This window comes from Amphiura filiformis, chromosome 9, assembly GCF_039555335.1.
Source record: "Amphiura filiformis chromosome 9, Afil_fr2py, whole genome shotgun sequence".
Lineage (NCBI taxonomy): Eukaryota > Metazoa > Echinodermata > Ophiuroidea > Amphilepidida > Amphiuridae > Amphiura > Amphiura filiformis.
In genome coordinates this window covers 61196102-61217581 of record NC_092636.1, presented here as the reverse complement: position 1 = coordinate 61217581, position 21480 = coordinate 61196102, and the positions used below count along the sequence as shown (strand labels likewise).

The window sequence follows — 21480 nt, the reverse complement described above, 5'->3', positions numbered from 1 at the left end:
ATAAATATTAAAATATTAAACACTTTAAGAAATTTTAAAATACATCAAAAATTGCATCTATAGGGAAAAAAAGTATTAGATCAGAAAAGCATCATATTGCACGCAAATATTCATTTGACCAAAATACTATTGCACTATGAAAAACATCAAAATATACTAAAATCCAAAATATGTCAAACCTATTATAACAGTACTGTTGTACCAGACTATAAAAAGCAATCATGGCATTGGCAATGAAGAACAATCCCAAGAGGAGATAACTGATTTAAAAGATTAACAAAATATAGGACAGGGCTCAGCATTTGAGCGGGCTTAAACTTTATCAATACTGCTGCTTTCCTCGGTTCTTGCCAAAACGTTTTAAAATATCTAATGACAATTTTAATGATTTATCCTTCACTTTTAGGCATTTTATATACAATTTAAATTTGTTTTACCATTTTATACTTTCGCTGGGATCACTGAATTAAGACCCCCCCTTTCGCTATCACCCAGATCACATGGTTTGTCATCCACCCCCCCACCCCACCCCCACACACACACACACTTGTTTCCCATTGGATCTATCGTCATCCTGATTCAGACGCTTTTATTGTTTCATTTACAACTTTTATTATATTTATCACTGATTATGTTGCCGAATAGTCTTTTGAAATTAGTAGGCGTCATTAGTAGATCTCATATAATTGAAGTGCTCCCCCGAATAGCAAGATAATGACAGGCTTATGCTTAGTTTTGACATGTAAGAATACAAAATGATTTCCAGAGTTCTTAATGGGGAGTTATAAGCTCCATTGCAAAGTGAAAGCAGAGCGAGGTGTGTGGATGTGAGGGGCATGCATGTGTTGTGTTTATGGCCCGGGTTTTATGGGGGAGGGGTGGGTTAGGCAATTAACATCTGCCTGGTATCATTCAACATTTCTGATACTGTTACGGCTTGAAATTTGAAGGCAGCGGGACTTAAGATGCTCTCAGGAACAACTTTTACCACCTGATGAACAATCTCAAATGCTCTACTTTGCACCAACATGACAGTATAGATTAGGCCCATGAAAGTCAATTCCGAGTTTATCGTCCTTTTTTCCAGGTGAGGTGACTTTTTCATTTTTTACTATTTCATCAGATTTCATTATTGACCTATAAAATGCCTGTTGATTTAAAGCCAAACTCATACATGTGATTTATAAACATGTTTTTATATGGGTAAGGACTAGGAAAGTTAGAAAAGAGCCTGGTTTTGCTTCCAAGTTATGAATATATGTTTTACAAACAAAATATATGTTTCCAATTGCTAAAACTGGTGAAAACACTGATACTTTGGAAATAATGAATTATTTTGGCATTTTTGAAAATTTGACACGGGCATTTTTGGTTTCCAAAAAGTGACGCGGCGGGGGACGATAAACTCGGAATCGACTTTCACGCGCCTTATAGGAAATATATTCCATAAGTTAATGGTTTTATAGTTTATTATTTCGGTTTACCAAAAGTCAAGAAATAATATCAGTAATAACTGTAAAAAATGGTTTTATGTCCATTTGACGCCAAAATAATGGGATGAATTAAAAAAAATAAAACGCACTATATATTACATCTTGGAGCTGTGCATAGTGATAAACTAAACCAAAAAACATATATAGAACTCACGATAATAAACTCTCTTTATTTCCCAATCATTTATCTAATGTAAATAACAAAGAGTCGCTTATTATTATTACTGAGCACAGCTGTTGCACAATTGATCAAGATCCATAAACTTCTGAACACATTACAGTAGAATCAAGGACGTTGGTTCGAATCAATTGTTTCAAATCAATAGGACAGAATATGAATTCCAATACGCCACGGCATTCTGTCAAAATCGGAAAGGACAGCATGACACGTTGTAACTAGATGTTAAAGTATGGCTGGTGGAGTAGACAGTTTTGCAATATTTTCGCCATTTTACAAAATACAAATATGCTCATAAGTTTGCCAATAGCAAAGATCAAGGATCTGGAATAAGTCATAGTCGAACCGGAATATATTTGCCAACTATGTTCTACGTTTGAGGTAAGTTCATAATGTTCTTCATAGCAAGAACAGAATAATCACTGGCAAAATGCAACTTTTTACTAAAACGCCATATTTCGCGATAGTCCATATTTACATGACTTTGGCGAACACTTTTGATTCTAGTTTAAATTCTACCGATAGCACAGTCGATCTAATGTTATCTGCGGTTAGAGGACAGTTTAGAGAACTCTTTTTGCTGGTTGTTTGGTTAAAAAACCATAATTTTTAAAATATCGGGATTCAAGCAGGCGACCCGCATGGTGTGCAAAAGACGTTGCAAATTGTCAATGAAAGAGCTTATAAATTAAAATCACGGACATTAAGCTCCACAATAGGCATCTACATTCCAAGCGGAAACGCTTTTCAGAAATATACCCGTCTTTTTTCAGCAATCGCTAAAACCTAAATATGCAATTCCAGGCGATTTGTAAAAAATAGCGTCAGCATATTTTACTATGAATTTGGGACACGAAACAAATGCTTGCATTGGTGCCAGACCTATTATAATGATACGATAATTAGGCCCCCAATAATGGCTTTCATTTTAACCGTTATTTATTAAACTGAGATTTTTACTTTTTGAGAAATTAATGAATTTATCGAAAAACTTTTCGGAGAACGCTACTTTAATGAACCCATCCCTTAAGCCATGTTATTAGGCAAAAAAATAACTTTGAAGAATGCCTCTTATGTACAAAAGTATAGGAAACTGAACATTTAAAACCACTTTTTTAGGATGAAGGAAGCATTTTTTCAAAAAAGTCTAAAACAAGTTTTTATGTCAAAAATGGCCTTTTGGGGTGCTAAATCTGCTAACATTGCCTGGGCTTAGGTATAATTTTGAGAAAACAAGCCAAGATAACAGCCTTGAAGAAGATTGCATGTATAATAGATATTTTTCAAGGCTGTTATCTAGGCTTGTTTTCTCAAAAATAACCTTATATTTTAATCCATTTAAATGTAATTTTCCCCTCAGAAATGTCTCCTGTAGTGTAAAATGTGTAGAAACCCTCTGGCTTCACCCCACCGCGGCCCTTGAATGGACCCCGGCCGTATTACGCGAGCGCTACACTCGCTTCGCTCGTTACGCTTCGCCAATTTTCAGGTTTTTTGGCAATGAGTCACTGGCATCTCTGCAATTTGCTAAAGGGTACCATTCATGTTGAAGTGACTGATAGATGTTGATACAGTGAAATAGCTTGAATTCATGTGTAAACTTGCAATACATTTACTGCATCAGAAAAGCTACTAGAACGTCTCGGGACCCTATAACATAGTAAATTTGTCTCGAATAAAAATTAGGTAAACCAAGTAAAAAACAAGTACCCACCCAAGCTTATTGGAATGAATATGGTATTTGTAATGACCTTTTGCATCACCCGATTTGGCATGAACATGAAATCCGGTTCTGATTGGCTATTTGAATCACATCATCATCACATTAGTGCCTCATTCACAGGTCCGTCTGCTTAGCATTGTGAGATACAGGTGTAATTTTACGCAATTGGTCGGCCAGTGCGATAGATCTTTGTAGTAAGTAAAAACAAGAAACGTGTCAAGTCAGCCACATGAACATGGCCATTAGACCCACCCCCATTTGGTATTTAATTTCACCAGTAAAATATGGAGGAAGGAAATAGCCTTTAGCTTGAGAAGGATGAAATATAACAAAGTGCGGGTAAGACTATTTACATTGTATGTCAGTGACTATGTCCTGATATGTGATATGTACTGTCTTGATAATTATATGGTGTCAAATACCCAAAATTGATGACAGTGTGCTAATGTCATTGCAAGTTTCCAAGAAATCTGTATCGTCTCGCAAAACAAAAGTGACAAATATGACAAGCTTCATGCCCTGAATGCACATTGTTGATTCATGCAAGCCAAGCAAATAACAACCTGGAAATAAAAACACTAATATCGCTAGTGAAATAAATTGCCGTTTCCCAATTTCAACATGAAATCACAGTCTAGAATGCTGTTTGTAGCACAAGAGTAATGTGTAAGAAGAGATCAGAACAGCTCAACTTGGTACAAAAACAAGCAATAATCGATCAAGATTCTTGAATTTTCTAGGTATATTAAGCTCTGCTTATTTTCTTGTGCGTAGAGTGGGACCCCATAAAGTGTTTTTTATGTATCCAGGGCTACAAATATGATGGGATCCAGTGCAAACCCTATTATTATTTCTTATACGGTTTAATGTTTTGTGAAAATATGGTGTGCACTTTGCAAATTTATTGTGCAATTTTTTAATAATTTCAAATTGTTTTGAAAGTGTCCGGCCTTTGTTGTCAACCATTCTTGACATGTAATGGTTGACATGTTTTGGACATCCAATAGAACTTTTTTGTGGCCAAATTTGTTATTTTCTTAATGTTCGAATGGCCAATTTATTTACCGTTAAAACGTTTTGCCCATAAAAACGGAAATCGACAGCTTTACATTATTTAATGCTTTTGTTTTTCTTGCTTTTTTACGTTTACACATTTAACAATTGTTCTAAATGTTTCAACAACTTCCAGACGTTTATTATATAAGGACAAATGAAATGAATGATACACCCCTAACTCATTCCATTGCAAGGATATTTAACCATTTACACCTTTTGAAATTGAACATTGTGTAAAACCTGTGGTATTCACACATACTTGATTGACTGTGAAAAGTATTTGTATTCTTTTATTTTTCACTTCCCCCACTGCTGAGTCATTGTCAATGCAATAAGTTACAGAGGGTTTTCACAAAAATACTGATGATGACCTAGAAGTGTTCCATGGTCAACAAGTCTGTGATTGCTATTGTACATTTTGAGAACGAGTAGTACCACTGCAGAAAGCATAATATTGCCAAACTATCCAGTTACCATGATAGAATTGCTTTATTTTGTGTGGTTAGTAATTGCAAGATTCATGTTGCTGCAGTTGGCTAATGCAAACATTTAAGATTTTCTTTCAATTATATATATTAAAGCTCTTGACTTGTAGATTACAAAACTGAAAATTTGGTTTCAATCAGACATTAGGTTATCCAGATATGGCCTGTCAAAATGGCATAAAACCAACAAATTGGCAACAACTTTCTTTTTTTTTTTTTTTTTTCTTTTTTTCTTCTTTTTTTTGACAAGTCCAGTTGCCAGGTAATTTTCTAATTATATACATGCATGAATTATGAACTCCCCATTCAAGAAAAATACTGCACTAATTTTTTGGGATTAAAAAAATATCCTGTTTTGCCAAGTGAAACATAGCTAAATCCTAATTAGTTATCTTTTAGTTAGTCCTAACTAGCAATAAAAGTCAAACTTTAATATTTGGCAATTTTTGGAAATAAGGGCCAAAACCATGCTGTGACAATCAAGCCCAAAGACTTGTACTAAGACTAATTTCAGTTTATGTGCATTGTAATCACAGTGCATTGTAATTTTTGGAAAAGACATGAATCATGAAATTAAAGTAACACAAAAAAGTGAAAATTAGAGCAAATTTTTGGCATATACTCTAGATTTTGAATGCTTGATATATACGCTGTTCGTGTGCGTGCTACCAGTACCACGTGGTGTGATGATGCAATCGCCCTAAGTGATATATATAGGCACGCTCTAGGCCAGCCCAAGACCCGTGGCAAAGTGTCGCCGACCCAGTGCTTAGGATGCGAGGGGTCTCTGGTTTGAATCCCACCCAGAACCTTCAACTTCTTTCTTTGTTTTCTCTCTTTATTCTTTCCTTCTTTCCCTTCCCATCGCCAAAAAACCCTTGGGGCGTTAGGGTTAAAAAGTTAAAAGTTTGAAGAAAAAATCTGACTTACTTACCCTATTTTTTTATGTTACGCCAATCAAACAATTTATTTTTTGAGGCCTAATACCATTGTTATATTATTTTAGAATCAGGTTACACTGCATGAAAGTAGTTCTGAATATGTTAAATATTTTATCCAGATTGTTATCAAAATACATATCATGTCTAGACATAATACATACAGTATAGGCCTACAGGTATCACTCATAATACATACATTCTAGGTCATTGGTTGAGTGCCATTCAGTATGTATTACCATCAGCTTTGCTTTTATCAAACAAAAGATTTTCACAATGCTTATGCCATGCAATACATACACCATTTTCACCCCGATGTGGCAGTGACGACAATGTTATTTTGCTCACACATCTATGCAGCGTCTTTGAGGGAACGCTAGCGATTTGAGGCTGCGCCCAATGAAATGCACGCTGATGTCACTGCCTCATCAGGGTGAAAAATGGTATAGTAAACATTGGCCAAAACACGGTCCGGTGACAGTTTACAGGGTCCAGACAGCATCTTCAAGAAATCATTGTGGGCAAGAAATCCTGTGTGTTTCTACTGTTACCCATTTGGCAAATACGGAATCTTGCTATAAATAGCGAAATGTCGGGTGTTTGTTTGTATGTCCATGAAAGGCTCCATCAGTTTAGATCCAAATGTCGCCAAATTCCTACAGGAGAACGAGGAATATACAGAAAGAGTAATAAACTTTATTTGGTTGAAAACGTTTAAGAATTGGCCTTAAAAACAGTGAAAATGTATATCTTCAATACGAAAGGTAAAAAAAAGGACTGTTAAATGTCAATTTTTAATAATTTGCCATAAAATTTGTATTCGCAAATGTCAAAAAATCAAAATTATATGATATCAGAAGGACATTCCCCGTATTCAGAATACAATTTGATGTGTCTCATGTGCTCTCGGGTCCCACAAAAAATGCTGTGCAAACATTGCTATTGTATTCTTCAGGTTTTGTCCATGCAATTTAGCGATCATGACAACTACCACTGATGCCATTATGGGGAGGGGGCATTTATTAGAGAGAGAGCATCTATTACAGACAATAAGGTAGATTACCATTTCATTACATGCTGTTTTTACCTAGCCTGGGTCCTACCAAATATTTTGTGGCTCCTTTGTCACCTGAATTAGCTGTGTAGCTAGATCAGTCAATTGAGCAGTTTAACATGCTCATATTTGACACTTTCCCTCTTACTTTTGAGATGTAAACAATGGCAGGGAGTGATGAGTCATGCCCACAACATGCCCCTTTTGGTATGTGCGCAATCATAGTCTCAAGCTGAATCAAAGCCAACGATTTCATTAAGAGGCCGACCAATCAAACAACTTACCTTAACGAGGCCCCAGAATGTTTTTGTGTGATGGAAGCCACAGACCATTGAGCTTGGAAGTTGTATGATTGACCTTCACCCCACTTTGTATGGATGATTTGTTCATGTTGGTCATTAACCTTAACGAGCATGGTGTTTTAATTAATGTGTTTTTAACCACAAGCTAGACATGCCTTTGTTTCTTTTATCAATGTAACATATACCTTATTGCCCTGGGACTATTAGGCCAAATAAAAAATAAAACATGTTTCACGTCCCCTCTCGCTTCCTTTTTTGAGGTTTCTTCAATTTTAGTTTTATTTTTTGAAATTTAGGTATAACTTTTCAAAAAATATGTCTAGGAAGTAGATATGCCTTGCTAATATACAAGAAACACTTTTATAAGGTTTTGTGATAGTTAGAGGGGGCCTATCTCTCAGAACAGCAAATAAAAAGAGGCCTCCTCCCTTTTCCAGGCATTATTGTACACGCTAAAACAGCTCTAATTATGGGTATTTACACCGATTTTGCGATAAAAAGTCAAAAATAAAAAGCCCCCTCTTCCTCCTTTTTTTCAAAAACCTGGACGTGAAGCATGTTTTTTATTTTACTTGGCCTTGCATCACATGCACTTTCAATTCAAGTTTGCCAGCTGGCTGGCGGCCCCACTGGCGGCATGGCAAAATATCTAGATGAACAGTTTTGTCCTGCACCAGTGCAGTGATACACAAATGTGCAGACTTAGGATTCTCTAATAAATAGTCAATCTATTTGGGTTTGGAAATTCCTCTGGAATTATTGTCATTTTTAATAGAAAAATACTGCTGATCAAAAGATCCCTTTGTCCTCCCTTCCCCTATGACTATGCAGTGGCAAACATGAATATACTGGGGGTGAATGTGCATAGCAATGTACTGACATTGAGGATTTACAGGCAATAATCACAGACCTCCAAACACATCTAATTAACCAGAGAACAATAACATGAAACATGACTGGGTCAGGATCAATGTCAGATATGGTCTAGGCAATCTGAACACAGCTGAACTTTGAACATAATTGCCAACTTGCTGCTTGTATGGTTTGGGTACTGTTCTCATAATTCTAAAAAAATATGTTTCTCATTATTATGGGATTGAAAAAATGTTATTCTGAATTTCAAATAAAACATAGCTCAATTCTAAAGTTTGTTCGGCTTATAATTGGCGAAAAATGTTGTTGTTTTTGTTAACTTGTGCTTACATAACTGGTGCGCGCCAGTCAGGCATTTAATACGTAAACAAGAAATGTCTTTAAAAAGACAATGCCACGGATGAAGACCATGTTTCATAATTTGCATTGATAGTCCATGATACAGGCTGAATCAAAAAGAAGTAAACTCATGTTTGATGGGCCGTAACTCGAGATCTGCAAGGAATCTGCTAAAAATAAAAATATCACTGGAAAGAGCAAATTCTACACGTCTAAATCAAGAAAAGAATTATTGAAATTGCTCACAGCAAACTAAAGTTATACTCATTTGAATACAACCACCCATTTTTGTAGCTGCACATGGCTGATTGACTTTCATCCATTTCAATTTCGACGAATCAGCAAAGTGCTAACAGGATGCTGCACCTAACTGCGTCCATGGTTTGAGTCTCATTTTTTCGCCAAATTTAAGCCGAACAAACTTAATTGCAACTAATTTCCAAATATAAAAATTTATTGCTAGTTCAAACAGAAGCAGGGGCTATGTTTCATTTGGCAAAACAGGATATTTTTTAATCCCATATAATTAGTGGTGTATTTTCTGGAATCAGTAAGACTGGTATCTGCCAAATTTTAGTTGTGAGGTTATCTACTCCACTTATTAAGTAAGGTTCAAAATATTATCAAGGGAGTTCAAAGTCAAAAGTCATTATCTGAAGTATTCTGACTTGGTTTGTTCCAAATAGATTTATCATGTGGGGCAAAGTGCACCAACTAATAGCATAATCTTGCATACATTTTTCATAAAACATCAGTCTGCTAGTATACAAATATTAACTGTCTATGAGTGTGATGGTCAAAATATAATCCATCTTACCAGCGAGTCTAATGGAACAATTCATCTTTCACCGAGTGATTATATTTCGACCATTACACAAATTTAAGACCTATATTTGTTTTATATCACTCATACATAAATTCTGTTGCTCAAAAATACTATTTAAGATAGGGAATATATTTTTTCATCAACATAACACCATTGTGGTGTCTACCCCATAACTTAATCGGTGAGTCTAAGAGTCAGTTCACGGTTTGGCGCTGCATGCGCTACGGCGCAGCACTATGATGGTAAAAACTATCACATGGAGAGGCTGATGGTAAAAATGAAAAATGGCTATCAACCAATAAACTGTCTAGAATTTATGTATGAGTGATATACCGTACTGACGCGAGTATAGTTCCACCTTAGAGTAAAGTCCCACCCCCAAATTTTCGAAAAAATTTCAAAAATTCAAATTCAATGCATTTTGATATCATTAATAGAGTATGACATGAAAACAAAGTATCAATTTTCATATTAAAAACACAAAACACTGCAAAATTCAAAAAAAAATTTAAATTTTTTTAATTATTTTTTTTAGGTCAACCATGAATGATCCTAGCATTTAGGTTGAAATTTTTTTGAAATTCGAGTATAGTCCCACCCCCAATTTTGAAAAATGTTCACCCCAAAGCGGGTGGGGACTATACTCAGCGTCAGTACGGTAATAGCTTCTTAAATTTCTTTGTACTGATTGCTCGGTGACTGCCCAACTTAATGAGCTATATTTATGAAAGGTATTTTCTGCTCAGAATTCACAGAATCTGCAAAAGATGGATTGTCTGTGGTATAATATGGGCCCAAAATAGAGTTGTGAACACTAACGTCTACTTCAGTTAATATTTCTTTGTTTCAGAAACTATTCAATGCATAAGAAAGAGAATTTCATAACAATCACTTGGTGTGAAAATAAGCTTGATTGATTCATTGAGCTTCTTTATTAATATTTGTTTTAAGAAATATTAAAATGCAAAAGAAAGAAAATGCATACATGTAGGGTCTATAAAAATTAAAATACATTCATAACCTCATGAATTAACATGAAGCCTGTGATCCAATCAAAAGAAATTGATTGCCTGATCGCGCACTTATTTCGCGGCCATTAATAACTCGCAATGACTCCTGGAACACAGTGATATGCGCTACAACGACATATGCACGTGCGTGTGTGTATACGCTAAGCGTTATGGCAACACACACCCCTACCCGTTTACACCGCCAAACGAGGACAGTGGGACACCTAGCTTTTCACTGTGGTCATGTGTCTTATGGTGGGACCCCAAAATACCTGGTGACGTTACATTTTTCTCTCTTTCTGATTTAACTTGTTGTCACAGGGCTATTCTTGGTCCAATTGCATCAAGTTTGGGCTCATTATACAGCCTGATTATTCTAATTTTCAAATATGTTTCTCAATTTGGAATGCCAATTTGTTTAATTAGTGAAAAATACCAAAATGTTAACGAAGATAAACCTGGTGGATAAGCGGTGGAGGATAAGCGGTGGAGGAGTATGTGCATTCTCTATGGGAGACATGGCATCTTTTTTAATTTTAAATTATATCATTGCCAAATTGTGTGCTATACTTGCAAATCATACCTCAAATGAAAGCTTGATCATTCATTATATTCAGCTATTAATTTGATCTAATCGTGTTTACAAGTATTCACTGAGAACCGCAAGTCACAAGAACCTCAATTTTTTCTATTCACTTACACACAAATGTCAAGATTTTCAGTCACAACATGCGTTTTGGCTTTCAATTGTTGTATCTTGAGAATTATACACCCTAAGATAGGAAATGTATACATTTTTGGAAAGCTTTTTACCCCAGGAATCCAAATATGCAGTTAAAATAAATGTAGGATACACTCTAAAGAAAATATTTTCAAAAATGTAATCAACATTTTGTGTGTCAAGTTGCGTATATTTCCACACCCTGTATCACCACTTTGGTCATTCATAACATAGCAAAAGTATAAATTTTATTCAAGCTCATAGTGTTGCCTGCCACAAAATTAGATTACATTTGAGGTATTCCATATCAGTAGCAAATGCAATAAATTATAAATTTACTAGTAAAATTAATTTTTTTCATGATATCACCATATATATTTTCTTACACACCCTGTATACCAACTTCATTTTTGCATAGTTGGATTCCTTGGAACATAAGCTTTCCAAAAATGTATAGTTTTGTTGGTGTGAGATGTATAGTTTTAGACATGTAACAATTTAAGTGAAAAGGAGGACAAATGATCAAAATCAGTGCTTTTAACGCAAATGTGCCCCACCATATGACACATGACCCTGTACAACCGAGGACCTTATACATTTGACTTTTTGTATTCTAATCGTGGACATTCGTGTGAAAACCTGACAATTAATCGACTAACCGAGGACCTCGACACATTATCGGCATTGGGGGACCTACCCCCCGTGCAATTTTGAGCTGTATAGCGCCCTCTGCAAGCGTTAAAATAATGAGGACGTCCTTGTTTTTGTGTGTGTCTGTAGTTTATAAGTGAAATGTCAAGTGGGTGTCCGCACGCACGCACACCCACACATTGCCTTTGTGCTTCTGTGATTGGTAGCTCTTGTTGTTGGCGCTAATGTCAAGTTTGCCCGGTCGATTTTTTTGTTAGGTAGGTTACAACAATAATTAAAACTGTTTATATTTGACAGCAATTTGTGGCATAAAATGCCATTTTGATTTGTTCAAAATATCAGTTACGACGGTAATGAATGACAATAATAACTTTGCACCATCTATTTTTGAGTTCATACAAGTGTGAAATTGTTGGGTTTTATTTTGGGCCTCTGTATTTTTCGGACGGCTCCAGACAAAACCTTCTAATTTTACATGATTACATCAAAATAGATGGTGCGTACTGCGCAGTTATTATTGCCTACATCAATCAACAGGTTCTTATTTAAAAAAGTCCAATTGCACCAGTGTTTATGCATATTACATTGTACTGTTTTATGCTGTAATACTAGCATTTTCTATGAATCGATTTTTTGAAAAGTAACTCTTACTGGTAGTTACAATTTAATTACTATTGTTTGCCCAATGTGTGCAAAATTTACTTACAGAAATGTGATGATGTCACTGGCTATATCATGTATAGTAAACTAGAAAAGTGCACACAAAATCATCAACATTTTAACATGTACCAGCATGTCAAACCTACAAATGAGGGTAGAGTGTAACCTTAAATCTCAGATAAAAATATCACATTTCAACCTATTACTATGTGACCTACATACAAATGAGATGTGTATTGATCGTTCTGCAGTGTAAATGATAAACGCCTCCTTTAAAAAGTACCTGGGCCGCAATGAGGCTAAGTAGTAAGTACCCATGTAGAATGACACCAGCACTCATCAACGTAACTACAATCAGGCATGAGAATTTTCAGTTTAAAAACTGAATTCAGTTTTTTTTATAGTCAAAATTTCCGCAACTTTATTTAATTTCAGCCTGTTTTTGGTACTTTTTGCCCAATTTCACGCGCATTTTCAGTTTTTTCAGGTTTTTTTAGGAAAGTGCAGTCTCATGCCTGTACAATACAATTTGATGACGATGTAGTTCAATATAAATTCATTACTATACATTATTATTGATAATATCTTGGTCTTCATTTTAATCAATACATTTCACATTGAGAATGTCATTAAAATAAATCAAATGCCTTCCGTGTTTCGGATGCTTACTACAAACATTGCACAAATAAAAGTAGGGTGGGCTAATATTGCATTTTATCATAAGTTACTTTCACCTCCTACTCCTGACGAGTTATTACCAGCAATCTGATGATGTCCATTGCTGGTGGTCTGACTTGGGTTAATTTGTGGAAATGGTACACTGTGTCCAGACATAACAGACACTGCCTCCTCATACGAAGGTAAAGTTGGCGTATTGGGTGGAGCAGTCGGAGCAAGGGGACTGCTTGGCTGCGTTTGCATTTCACTCGCATCCGTAATGCATATTGTGGGTACCTCATTAGGCATCACCACTGCGAGTCTCATATTATTGTCATTCATGTCACTTGTTGAGGTGGTTTGTATGGCAGCTGGCGTACTTGAGGTGTCGCGAGAAGCTTGTAGACGCTTGCGATAAAGAACGGTAACTATAACTATTGCAACGGCACAAATAGCTATTGCTATACCGAACACCAGCATGCCATATTTGTGAAAGTTTGATTGTTTGTTATCTTGATAAGTTTTTTTGTCCACAGGTTTGTTAGGTGGTGGTGGTCTTGGTTTAGGTCTCCCCATCTCATCATTTGCCAATGTTATACTATCAGTGCATTTTTTATCAGTCATGTGCTGATCTTCGATTATCACCTGAACGCAAATGTTGTATTTAGTTTCTGGTTGTAATCTTTGGATGGTGTACGATCTGGTCCCGGGTTGAACTGTTTCAGATTGAGACATGTACATCTGGGGATCACTAGACGCTCTATATGTAATCTTAAAGCTGGTAGTTCTATCAAGAGGGAATTCCCACATGACATTTATAGATGTGGACGTGACTGGTGATGCATGAACGACCAGATGCCTATCCCGCATAGTTGCCCGCCTCTCACAATTGATCCCTATATAACCTCTCATACATGTGCATTGATAACCAAATTTACTTGTAAGTGGAATACATGTACCTCCGTTTTGACATGGAAAGCTATCACATGCATCACGTCCATCTCGCTTCCTTCGATGACTTGGACATCCCAATTCAGTCAAAGCTACAGAAACGCTCTTCCCACGCTCTGAGATGGGTGAATGGCAAGCGAGGCGACCGGATCTAATTGATTAAAAATTTGCCATGCCCGTGCCAGTTAATTTTGTGAGCTAACTTGCAATCACAATGTAGTGGAGAAGTAATTAAATCATCTTCTCCCACATGCAACTTGTCATTGCCATCAGTTTTAGTGTGTGCTCTGTTGCTATGGTGACGCAACTCAGTCTGTTCTTGTATTGTGTAGTCGGCAAATAAACTTGCCTCATTATCACCGCTCTGTACCGCTTTTTGCATTAAAGGGCAATTCCACATTAAGTTCCAAGCCATTACATATGACTGTGTCCATTGATAAGCAAGTGCAGCCATCAGGACAAGGATGTGTTGGCTTTACCGGTGAGGGGACATAGCGACTTACAACACCGGTGATGAAAGTTAGCTGCAGGATGGTGAAGCAGCACCCAACTAGTCGCATCATTTTTGGAGTGGCAGTAAAGATCATCATTCATGTAGTTCAGTCAATCATCTTTTCATAAGTCTGCAAGATATAAACAAAAATAAGTTGTCAGAGAAATAGACATTTTACATAGGAGTAGGGCATGATTATCAAAAACAGTGATATAAAAGATCCCATTCATTGAACTTCAAATTGTTCAATGCATAACATATGCTGGAGCAAGAGGGAATTTTAAACTTGTTAGTTTCGTGTGTTAATCAAGTTTTAAAAGAAAAGAAGGGAAAAAGCAAGAAGCTTTCCAAATTGAAGGGAAATGAAATGAGTACCAAAATGAGAGGTTAATTGAAGAGGTGATGTGGAGGGTGACCCAAATTTGGTCTTTATTCCAAACTTACCTAGATGTCAACAAAATCCCATATCCATGCCAATGCTACATATTACCAATACAGTACAACCACACCCCAACCAAAATTCTGTTGATTTCTCCAATAATCTGGAGTTTGAATTCAACCGTACATTTCAATACATTCCAAGCTATGTTTGAAGCATGGTCAATAATGCATCAGCATGGTCTGAAATCAGGGATGTGTTTGCCATATCAGAGTCAGATACCTGATGCCTATGGTGCCTCATAAACAAATAGACATGCTTTGTCAAGTCGACAATTTTCATGCAAATTAATTTTTGTGTGCAAAATTAATGAAACTGCAATATTTTTGTAAAGGACACTGACATTTTATTTGAACTTGTTTAGATAGGCCTAATAAATCATTCAGCAAACATATGATGTATAGTTATAAAAGTTATTAAATAAGTTAAAGAATATACTTAACTCAACAATCGTAAAAATGTTTGTCATGTGAAAAAATACTACTCAAGGAACATGATTTGTATTCAGTCACATGTTGAGTTAAGCAAATTCTACATAGAGAAAGCAAATAAAATGTTTGGTCATAACATAAGAATTGTCAGTAGATGGTATTACCCTGCATAGATATGGTGCTAGCCTGTGCCTGGTCTGCAGCTTCACAAATCCATTACTGCTAAATAGCAGATGTATTTGCACAAAGCGGTGTTATTTACCTGACGTAGTGTCACGGTATTAAATTATTGCATCAATACAATGGCAACAATTTGTACCCGAGGGAAATTGAAACTAGAATGAAACTTGAATAATTATAGACAAATCTGAGACAAAATCAAGTGTTCAATTGTTATAGGCCCTAGCTACATAGTCTATTTTTTATTTTTACATCAGAATCTTGTTAACACAAAATTGTTTGTTTGAAAAATTTATGATATAAACACAAAATGCTTTGCAAGTATTTTAAACATTATAAAGACCTGATGACACAAAATCCTAAAACACAAACCGAAAATTCACTTTAAAACATTTTACATTATGACCCAGTTCAAACAGGACCCTTCCAAGGCCTCCTTTATGTTTGGACAAAATAATATGAACCCCAAATAATGGAAAGTGGGGAACTCTACATAATTACATGTTGACCAGTTCCGAGGCTTTCCATGAATACTCCACACTGGTGTATGGGAAATGATTTGATCTTGCTGGAGAAGATCTTGCTGTAGATTAAATTCAGACTTCGCTCTCCCCATGGTTCATTTAGAACTGGGTAAATGAATCATGAAAGTACTCCGTCCTTCGGAGGGGACGTTAAGCCGTCTGTACCGTGTGCAGAGAGCCTTGCCTGTACATGTATTTCGCAGCCAGTTTCGAAAAGAGTAGGGTGTTAACCCCTGACTGTTCCCAACCCGTCCCGGTGTTCAACTGGACCCCAATGGAAATAAGCTTCAATAGGCTTTCTTGGGTCATCCAGGGTTGTCAAACCCGAACAAATCAACTCAAATCAAAAAAATCTGTGGACATGTGTCAGTATTGAATTGTTTTTGACATAGGATGTTTGGAAGAACAGATGCCCCCATTCAGTGCACAGTATTTCCTCCAGATAACATCCCACTTGGATCATGGAATAAAGTTTGAATTGAAACTCAAAAGTAAATAATGTGATGTCCTTGACTAGGAGTGTATGTTTTTACTGGGGTTTGTGTAAAGATTGTTTTTGTGCCCCAATATTTGTTATATGCTGTGTTTTTATATAGACCCTACATACTAGGCACTTGTCCACTATTCAAAGTGACCCAAATAAGACAAGCCATGCCATTTCAGCCAGGACATGTTGGAAAACCTTCTCACTCTTGTTTATGTCAGAAATTACAGATTGTTCTTTTGGGGATTTCTAGGACTAGGAGTGCTCTTCAATAGAACATTACATCTTTTGCATACAGGTTGTTTGCAACAAGAAGAATTGATAAACTTGACCTATACACGCCTGATCGGACGGAACATAGCCGAATACCGAATAGCGTATACCATATACTCCTATGTGAACTCGGCCTATTGCATAATATTTTGTAATATTATGGGCCAAAGACCTGAATGTATTAAATAAACTTGATGAATAATCAAGTTTCCCTGACCTTTCATGAATATTCAGCTTTTCATAGTTGCATGTAATTCATTGGAATATTATTAGTGTTACAAAATGAGCTTGATGCAATTCCCAAATGATACTGCTTGATATATTAGCAAATCCTTTTGCATGTTTGTATGATTTTTGTGACTCTACAATGAATGAAATAGTGAATGGCAGCTGTTAGGGCCGCATATTCAACTTCTTACCCTTCCTGAAAAAAAGGTTTGTTTTGTTACCCTTCCTGCTTCAGATGCTAGTCAAAACAGAAAGGGTCAAAAGATCTGTTCCCATGGATACGTACCTGACTTACCGGAGGATTTTACTTGGTAGCCTCATCATCCCCAACTTGTCTCATATTGATACCAGTTAGAAAACCCTTGTATTTTTTAAGCAAAAATATACTCCACATAATAGACATTGACCAGGTATCAAATTAGGCCCTTTGAATTTAATTCTGAATTATTTTTTTACTGATAATGAAACTCCAAAAAATAATGAATAATGAAAAAGTTACAATATTTGCCTATTTGGTTTCTGAAAATATTTAACGGGGAACTTAGAATCAAGTATGAAGGGCCTTACAATATGTAATACGTTTGCAATCAAGATTTCTAGATGTGGAGTGTTAATTTAATTCTACCTGATTCAAGGCATGGAAATAAATATTAAAGTGGTGTGTACTGTATTTACAGTCTGTAAACCAAGAGGCTTGTGAATAAAAATGATTAATTGCATCAATGAAGACATGTTTTCCTGTACCATGTTGTACCAGCCTGCCAGCCAGTCACTATACTGTTTGCAGTTGGGTGACAAATCAAGTTCATTTCTTACACGCTCTGGTTACCATGGTTGTAACTCCCTATTATTATGTAATTGACTAGATTAGCATTGAAATTTTCACACTGCAAGCTGCTAAAGAACCAAAGTGGGAAGGGAATCCTTTTGTGTACAGGTGTATAATGTAGCTTGTACGGAAGCTTGAAATCACAAATTATTTAAAACAAGTAGAAGACCAGTCAATCTAAACAGATTAGTGGTGTCACCCACCACTATTTTTTTTTCACTTTTATACATGAAAAAAAGATGTCCCCTGAACATCATACCAAAAGTACACTAAAATATAATGCCTTCCATGGGTGAAGAAAACTGAAACTGGGAATCACAACATTAACATTGAGCTGGAATGTTGGGTCATACTCATATCTTACAGGCTGTCATTGAATGTATACAATAACCATGGTATAATCCCATATTCTACCTGGCTACCACTTAGTACCTGTCCCCAAAGGTCAGATGGAATCATGGTAAATAAATACTGTAAAACCACTTAATTTTGGTAGGGATTTAATTTTCGCTAATTTTGCCTTAATTCACTAAATTAAATACCTGTTAATTTGACAGAACAGTTTCCGAATTCATACTTCAACTTGCAGGGTATTTTCTCTTGTTTTGGGGTAGAATTTTCATCTTACCTTTCCCAACAGAATGTTGCAATTAATTTATGAACGAAATATGTCTGTTTTAATCTCGGAACTTTAATGCAAAATATGAAGAAAATTATTTTTATTTGCGAACTTTGATAAACACGTTTTGCAATGGGCGCGGCCATCTTGGATATCCCACCATGCCCTTGTACATTTGTTTTGTTTTAAAACTTTATTTTTTCATCCTACAACACTAAAAAATAATATTTTATTATTAAAAAAGACATTTAAAAATATTCAGAAGTTATTTTGACACAAATAATGCGAAGGAAAGGAAACTTGTGTCAAAATAGTCAATGTCACTATTTTCTATGCATTGAATGTATCAACACTTGAAGCAAATCAATCCCCCAGCAAGTTGTACGTGAAAGTTTAAGGATTTTGGAATTTATATGATCCTTGTCATGATAAACGAAGTATGTTAATGATGTTAAAAGGTAACAAATAACAATTTATGCCATAATATTATGATATAGTTAAATTTAGTAATATTCAAGATTTAATTTGTTGAGTTACACTGTACTAAGGGTTGTCGAATTTGGCACTAGTTACAAGTGTATTTTCACAAATGTAATTTCGCGGCAATTTAATTTCGCGAATCTGAGGTGATCATGAAATTAAATTGCTCATAAAATAAACTTGTTTACAGTACTTAAAAGCTACCTTCTAGAACATCCTTGGCAAACACCAAGAAGCATGCAATCAAGTGTTGATAATGAATGAAAACTGATATTTTGAATATATACATGTATGTATTCAATTCTGCTGCCCAGATTCTACTTTAAATGTACCTCTATCTTACATAATGTACCTGAAAGCAGTATGTAGTAGCGACATGCTTATTATTTATACCAAAGCTTTCCCGTTCCTAACCAACCAACTAACCTGTCAAGTTTGGGGTCAAAGTCCATGCTATTTCAGGCACAGGTAGGCATCATATAATATCAGCAGGCAGTGAGATATCACATTCAATCACAAATCAACTCTTATCTCACTGGTGGATTTCGGCTAGATATTTTCAAAAATTTAAATTAGCTGTTATAACAGACCCTACGGTCTATGGTTGTAGTGATAAAATAAAATGGTACCTACTTGTTCCAAGTTCTTGAAGCTCATGTGGAGATGACAAAGCATGGTCCATGGCATATACAAAAGAATTGGTGACACACATTGCACTGATTCTAAAGTTGAACCATTCAGTGTGCTCAGTCTTGGTTATGAATGGGTTCATAGTTGTGGTCGGGATATTCTATTATTGACAAAGGGGTGGCAGTATTTGGGAGTATTTCTGAATATTCTGATTTGGTATTTGCACAAACTTTGTACAATTGAAAAACCAGGATATAACTATGTAATGTTTGTTCAAGCGATTGTGAAAAAAATGTATTTGTTTGCTTTTATTTAATTCATCCCTGAGTATAGATGGTTGCACCAAAACAAACTTTCAACTCAATAGCATGATGGGGCCATGCAGTACCAGTCTCCTACTGTAATAGGATCTGTGATTAAAAATTAATTGACATGCTGTACACACCTGAACAAAAGGAACCACTTTCATGGGGCATGACAAGTCACAGTATTTGACATGCATCATAGACCCTGAAAAAAAGTAGATGCATGCATCAATTATTTCATGTATAAAGTATAGGTCTAATTACATCTTAGGAAAGTCAAGTAGTTGGAGGAGAGCATACAGTATGCATAGTGACTTGGGTTAATGAAATGCAGTAGGCCTACAATGTAGTAATTTTGACATAAGAAATGGAAAATTCAAAAATATTCAATGGGAAAACACTGGTGGCCCAATAGACCTTTTCAAAGAAGGACCTTTTCAAGAAGGACCTTTTTTGTTTGTTTTTAAGTAGTTTGTTGGACAAGGGTCATGCATGGAAGGCAATAAAGAAATTAGTTTTGGCTCAATAAGCAATTGGATACAGGTGTCAGTGAAATTGGACTTGCTTAAATGTCATAGGTCATTATTATTACTTGCTCCAAATTAGGGTTGGCGATTTAAAAAAAAAAATCAATTTATTTGATTTAAATCAGATTTTTTTTATTTGTATCGATTTTGTTTATTTCAAGAAATACTATGAATACCAAAAGAGACCTGTGGAATGCGATTCATTTGATTTAAATCGGATTCTTTTTTATTTAAATGGAGATTTTTTTATTTCAAGAAATGCTATAAACCTTAACCGGTATAAAGCCAAAAGAGTTCAGTGGAATGCTAGACATATGCACAATCCTATCAGATATTTACAACAACAAAAAAATCAAAATGCGTTTTCAGATGTGTAAGTTTCAAAGAAAAAATTTGGTAAAATAATGGGAAAAAACCTGTTGAATTCTGCACCTTGAAAATGATTTTTTAGCAACATCATAGATCTAGGTATTTGATTGTAGAAGCATTACCAATGAAGTAAAACGTCAATTCAAGAAAGAAATTGACTTAAATCAAAAATGGTAAAAACTGTTGATTTAAGGTTACACGAAGAAACGTATAAAAAACGTATAAAAGACGTATAAAGTTGTTCTCTAAAACAGAGTTTTCTCAGTAATCAAATATCGCAGCGAGTGAAATGTTGGTGCATTGGATGTAGTTTAACATTTTTGTGTGTGTTATATGCAAATTTTTAGAATAAGTTTGAAAATCCTTCGTTTAAAGCATTTTTACGCACCATGTTCACAAGATCAAAACACGTTCCATAACGTTTTTTTTCAAATGTGCGCCCGTATAAATCCACGCCGAGTGATTGTTTTCTTCTTTTTCGTATTGTACTACAAATCGATCAAAGAAATAATGTTGCCATGGGGAAGAACCAAATACAGTACCGATTAAATTTTAAAAGCCCTTTTGGGGGAAAAAATTTGGAGAATTTGCTTGAGAAAAAGCTGGTTTGTGAAATTATCGATATCTTGATTACGGGACCATAATTTAGACATCTGAATACCTACATTATTTCTCATCATTCTGCCAATTGCTATTCCATTTGATTTTCACTCCAAATTGAAGCTAGTTTTGCAAAAACGAGTTTTTCTCCA

General features: G+C 35.5%; 2 protein-coding genes across 7 annotated transcripts in view; one reads left to right on the top strand and one right to left on the bottom strand.

Moving 5' to 3' along the window:
• LOC140161270 (uncharacterized) overlaps positions 1–21480 on the top strand; it is a 61836-nt gene that overhangs the window by 19293 nt on the left and 21063 nt on the right. The window lies entirely within an intron of this gene.
• On the bottom strand, positions 12847–19652 carry LOC140161269 (uncharacterized). Of its 2 annotated transcripts, none has more exons than XM_072184734.1 (2): positions 19531–19652; positions 12847–14540 (listed from the first exon to the last, which is right to left on the bottom strand). In XM_072184734.1, exon 2 carries the CDS (start codon positions 13876–13878, stop codon positions 13027–13029), a length of 852 nt encoding a protein of 283 aa, XP_072040835.1. In that variant the 5' UTR covers positions 13879–14540; positions 19531–19652; the 3' UTR covers positions 12847–13026. The 2 variants fall into 2 exon arrangements, with proteins under 2 accessions (XP_072040835.1, XP_072040836.1); XM_072184735.1 differs by lacking the exon at positions 19531–19652 and adding an exon at positions 19324–19502.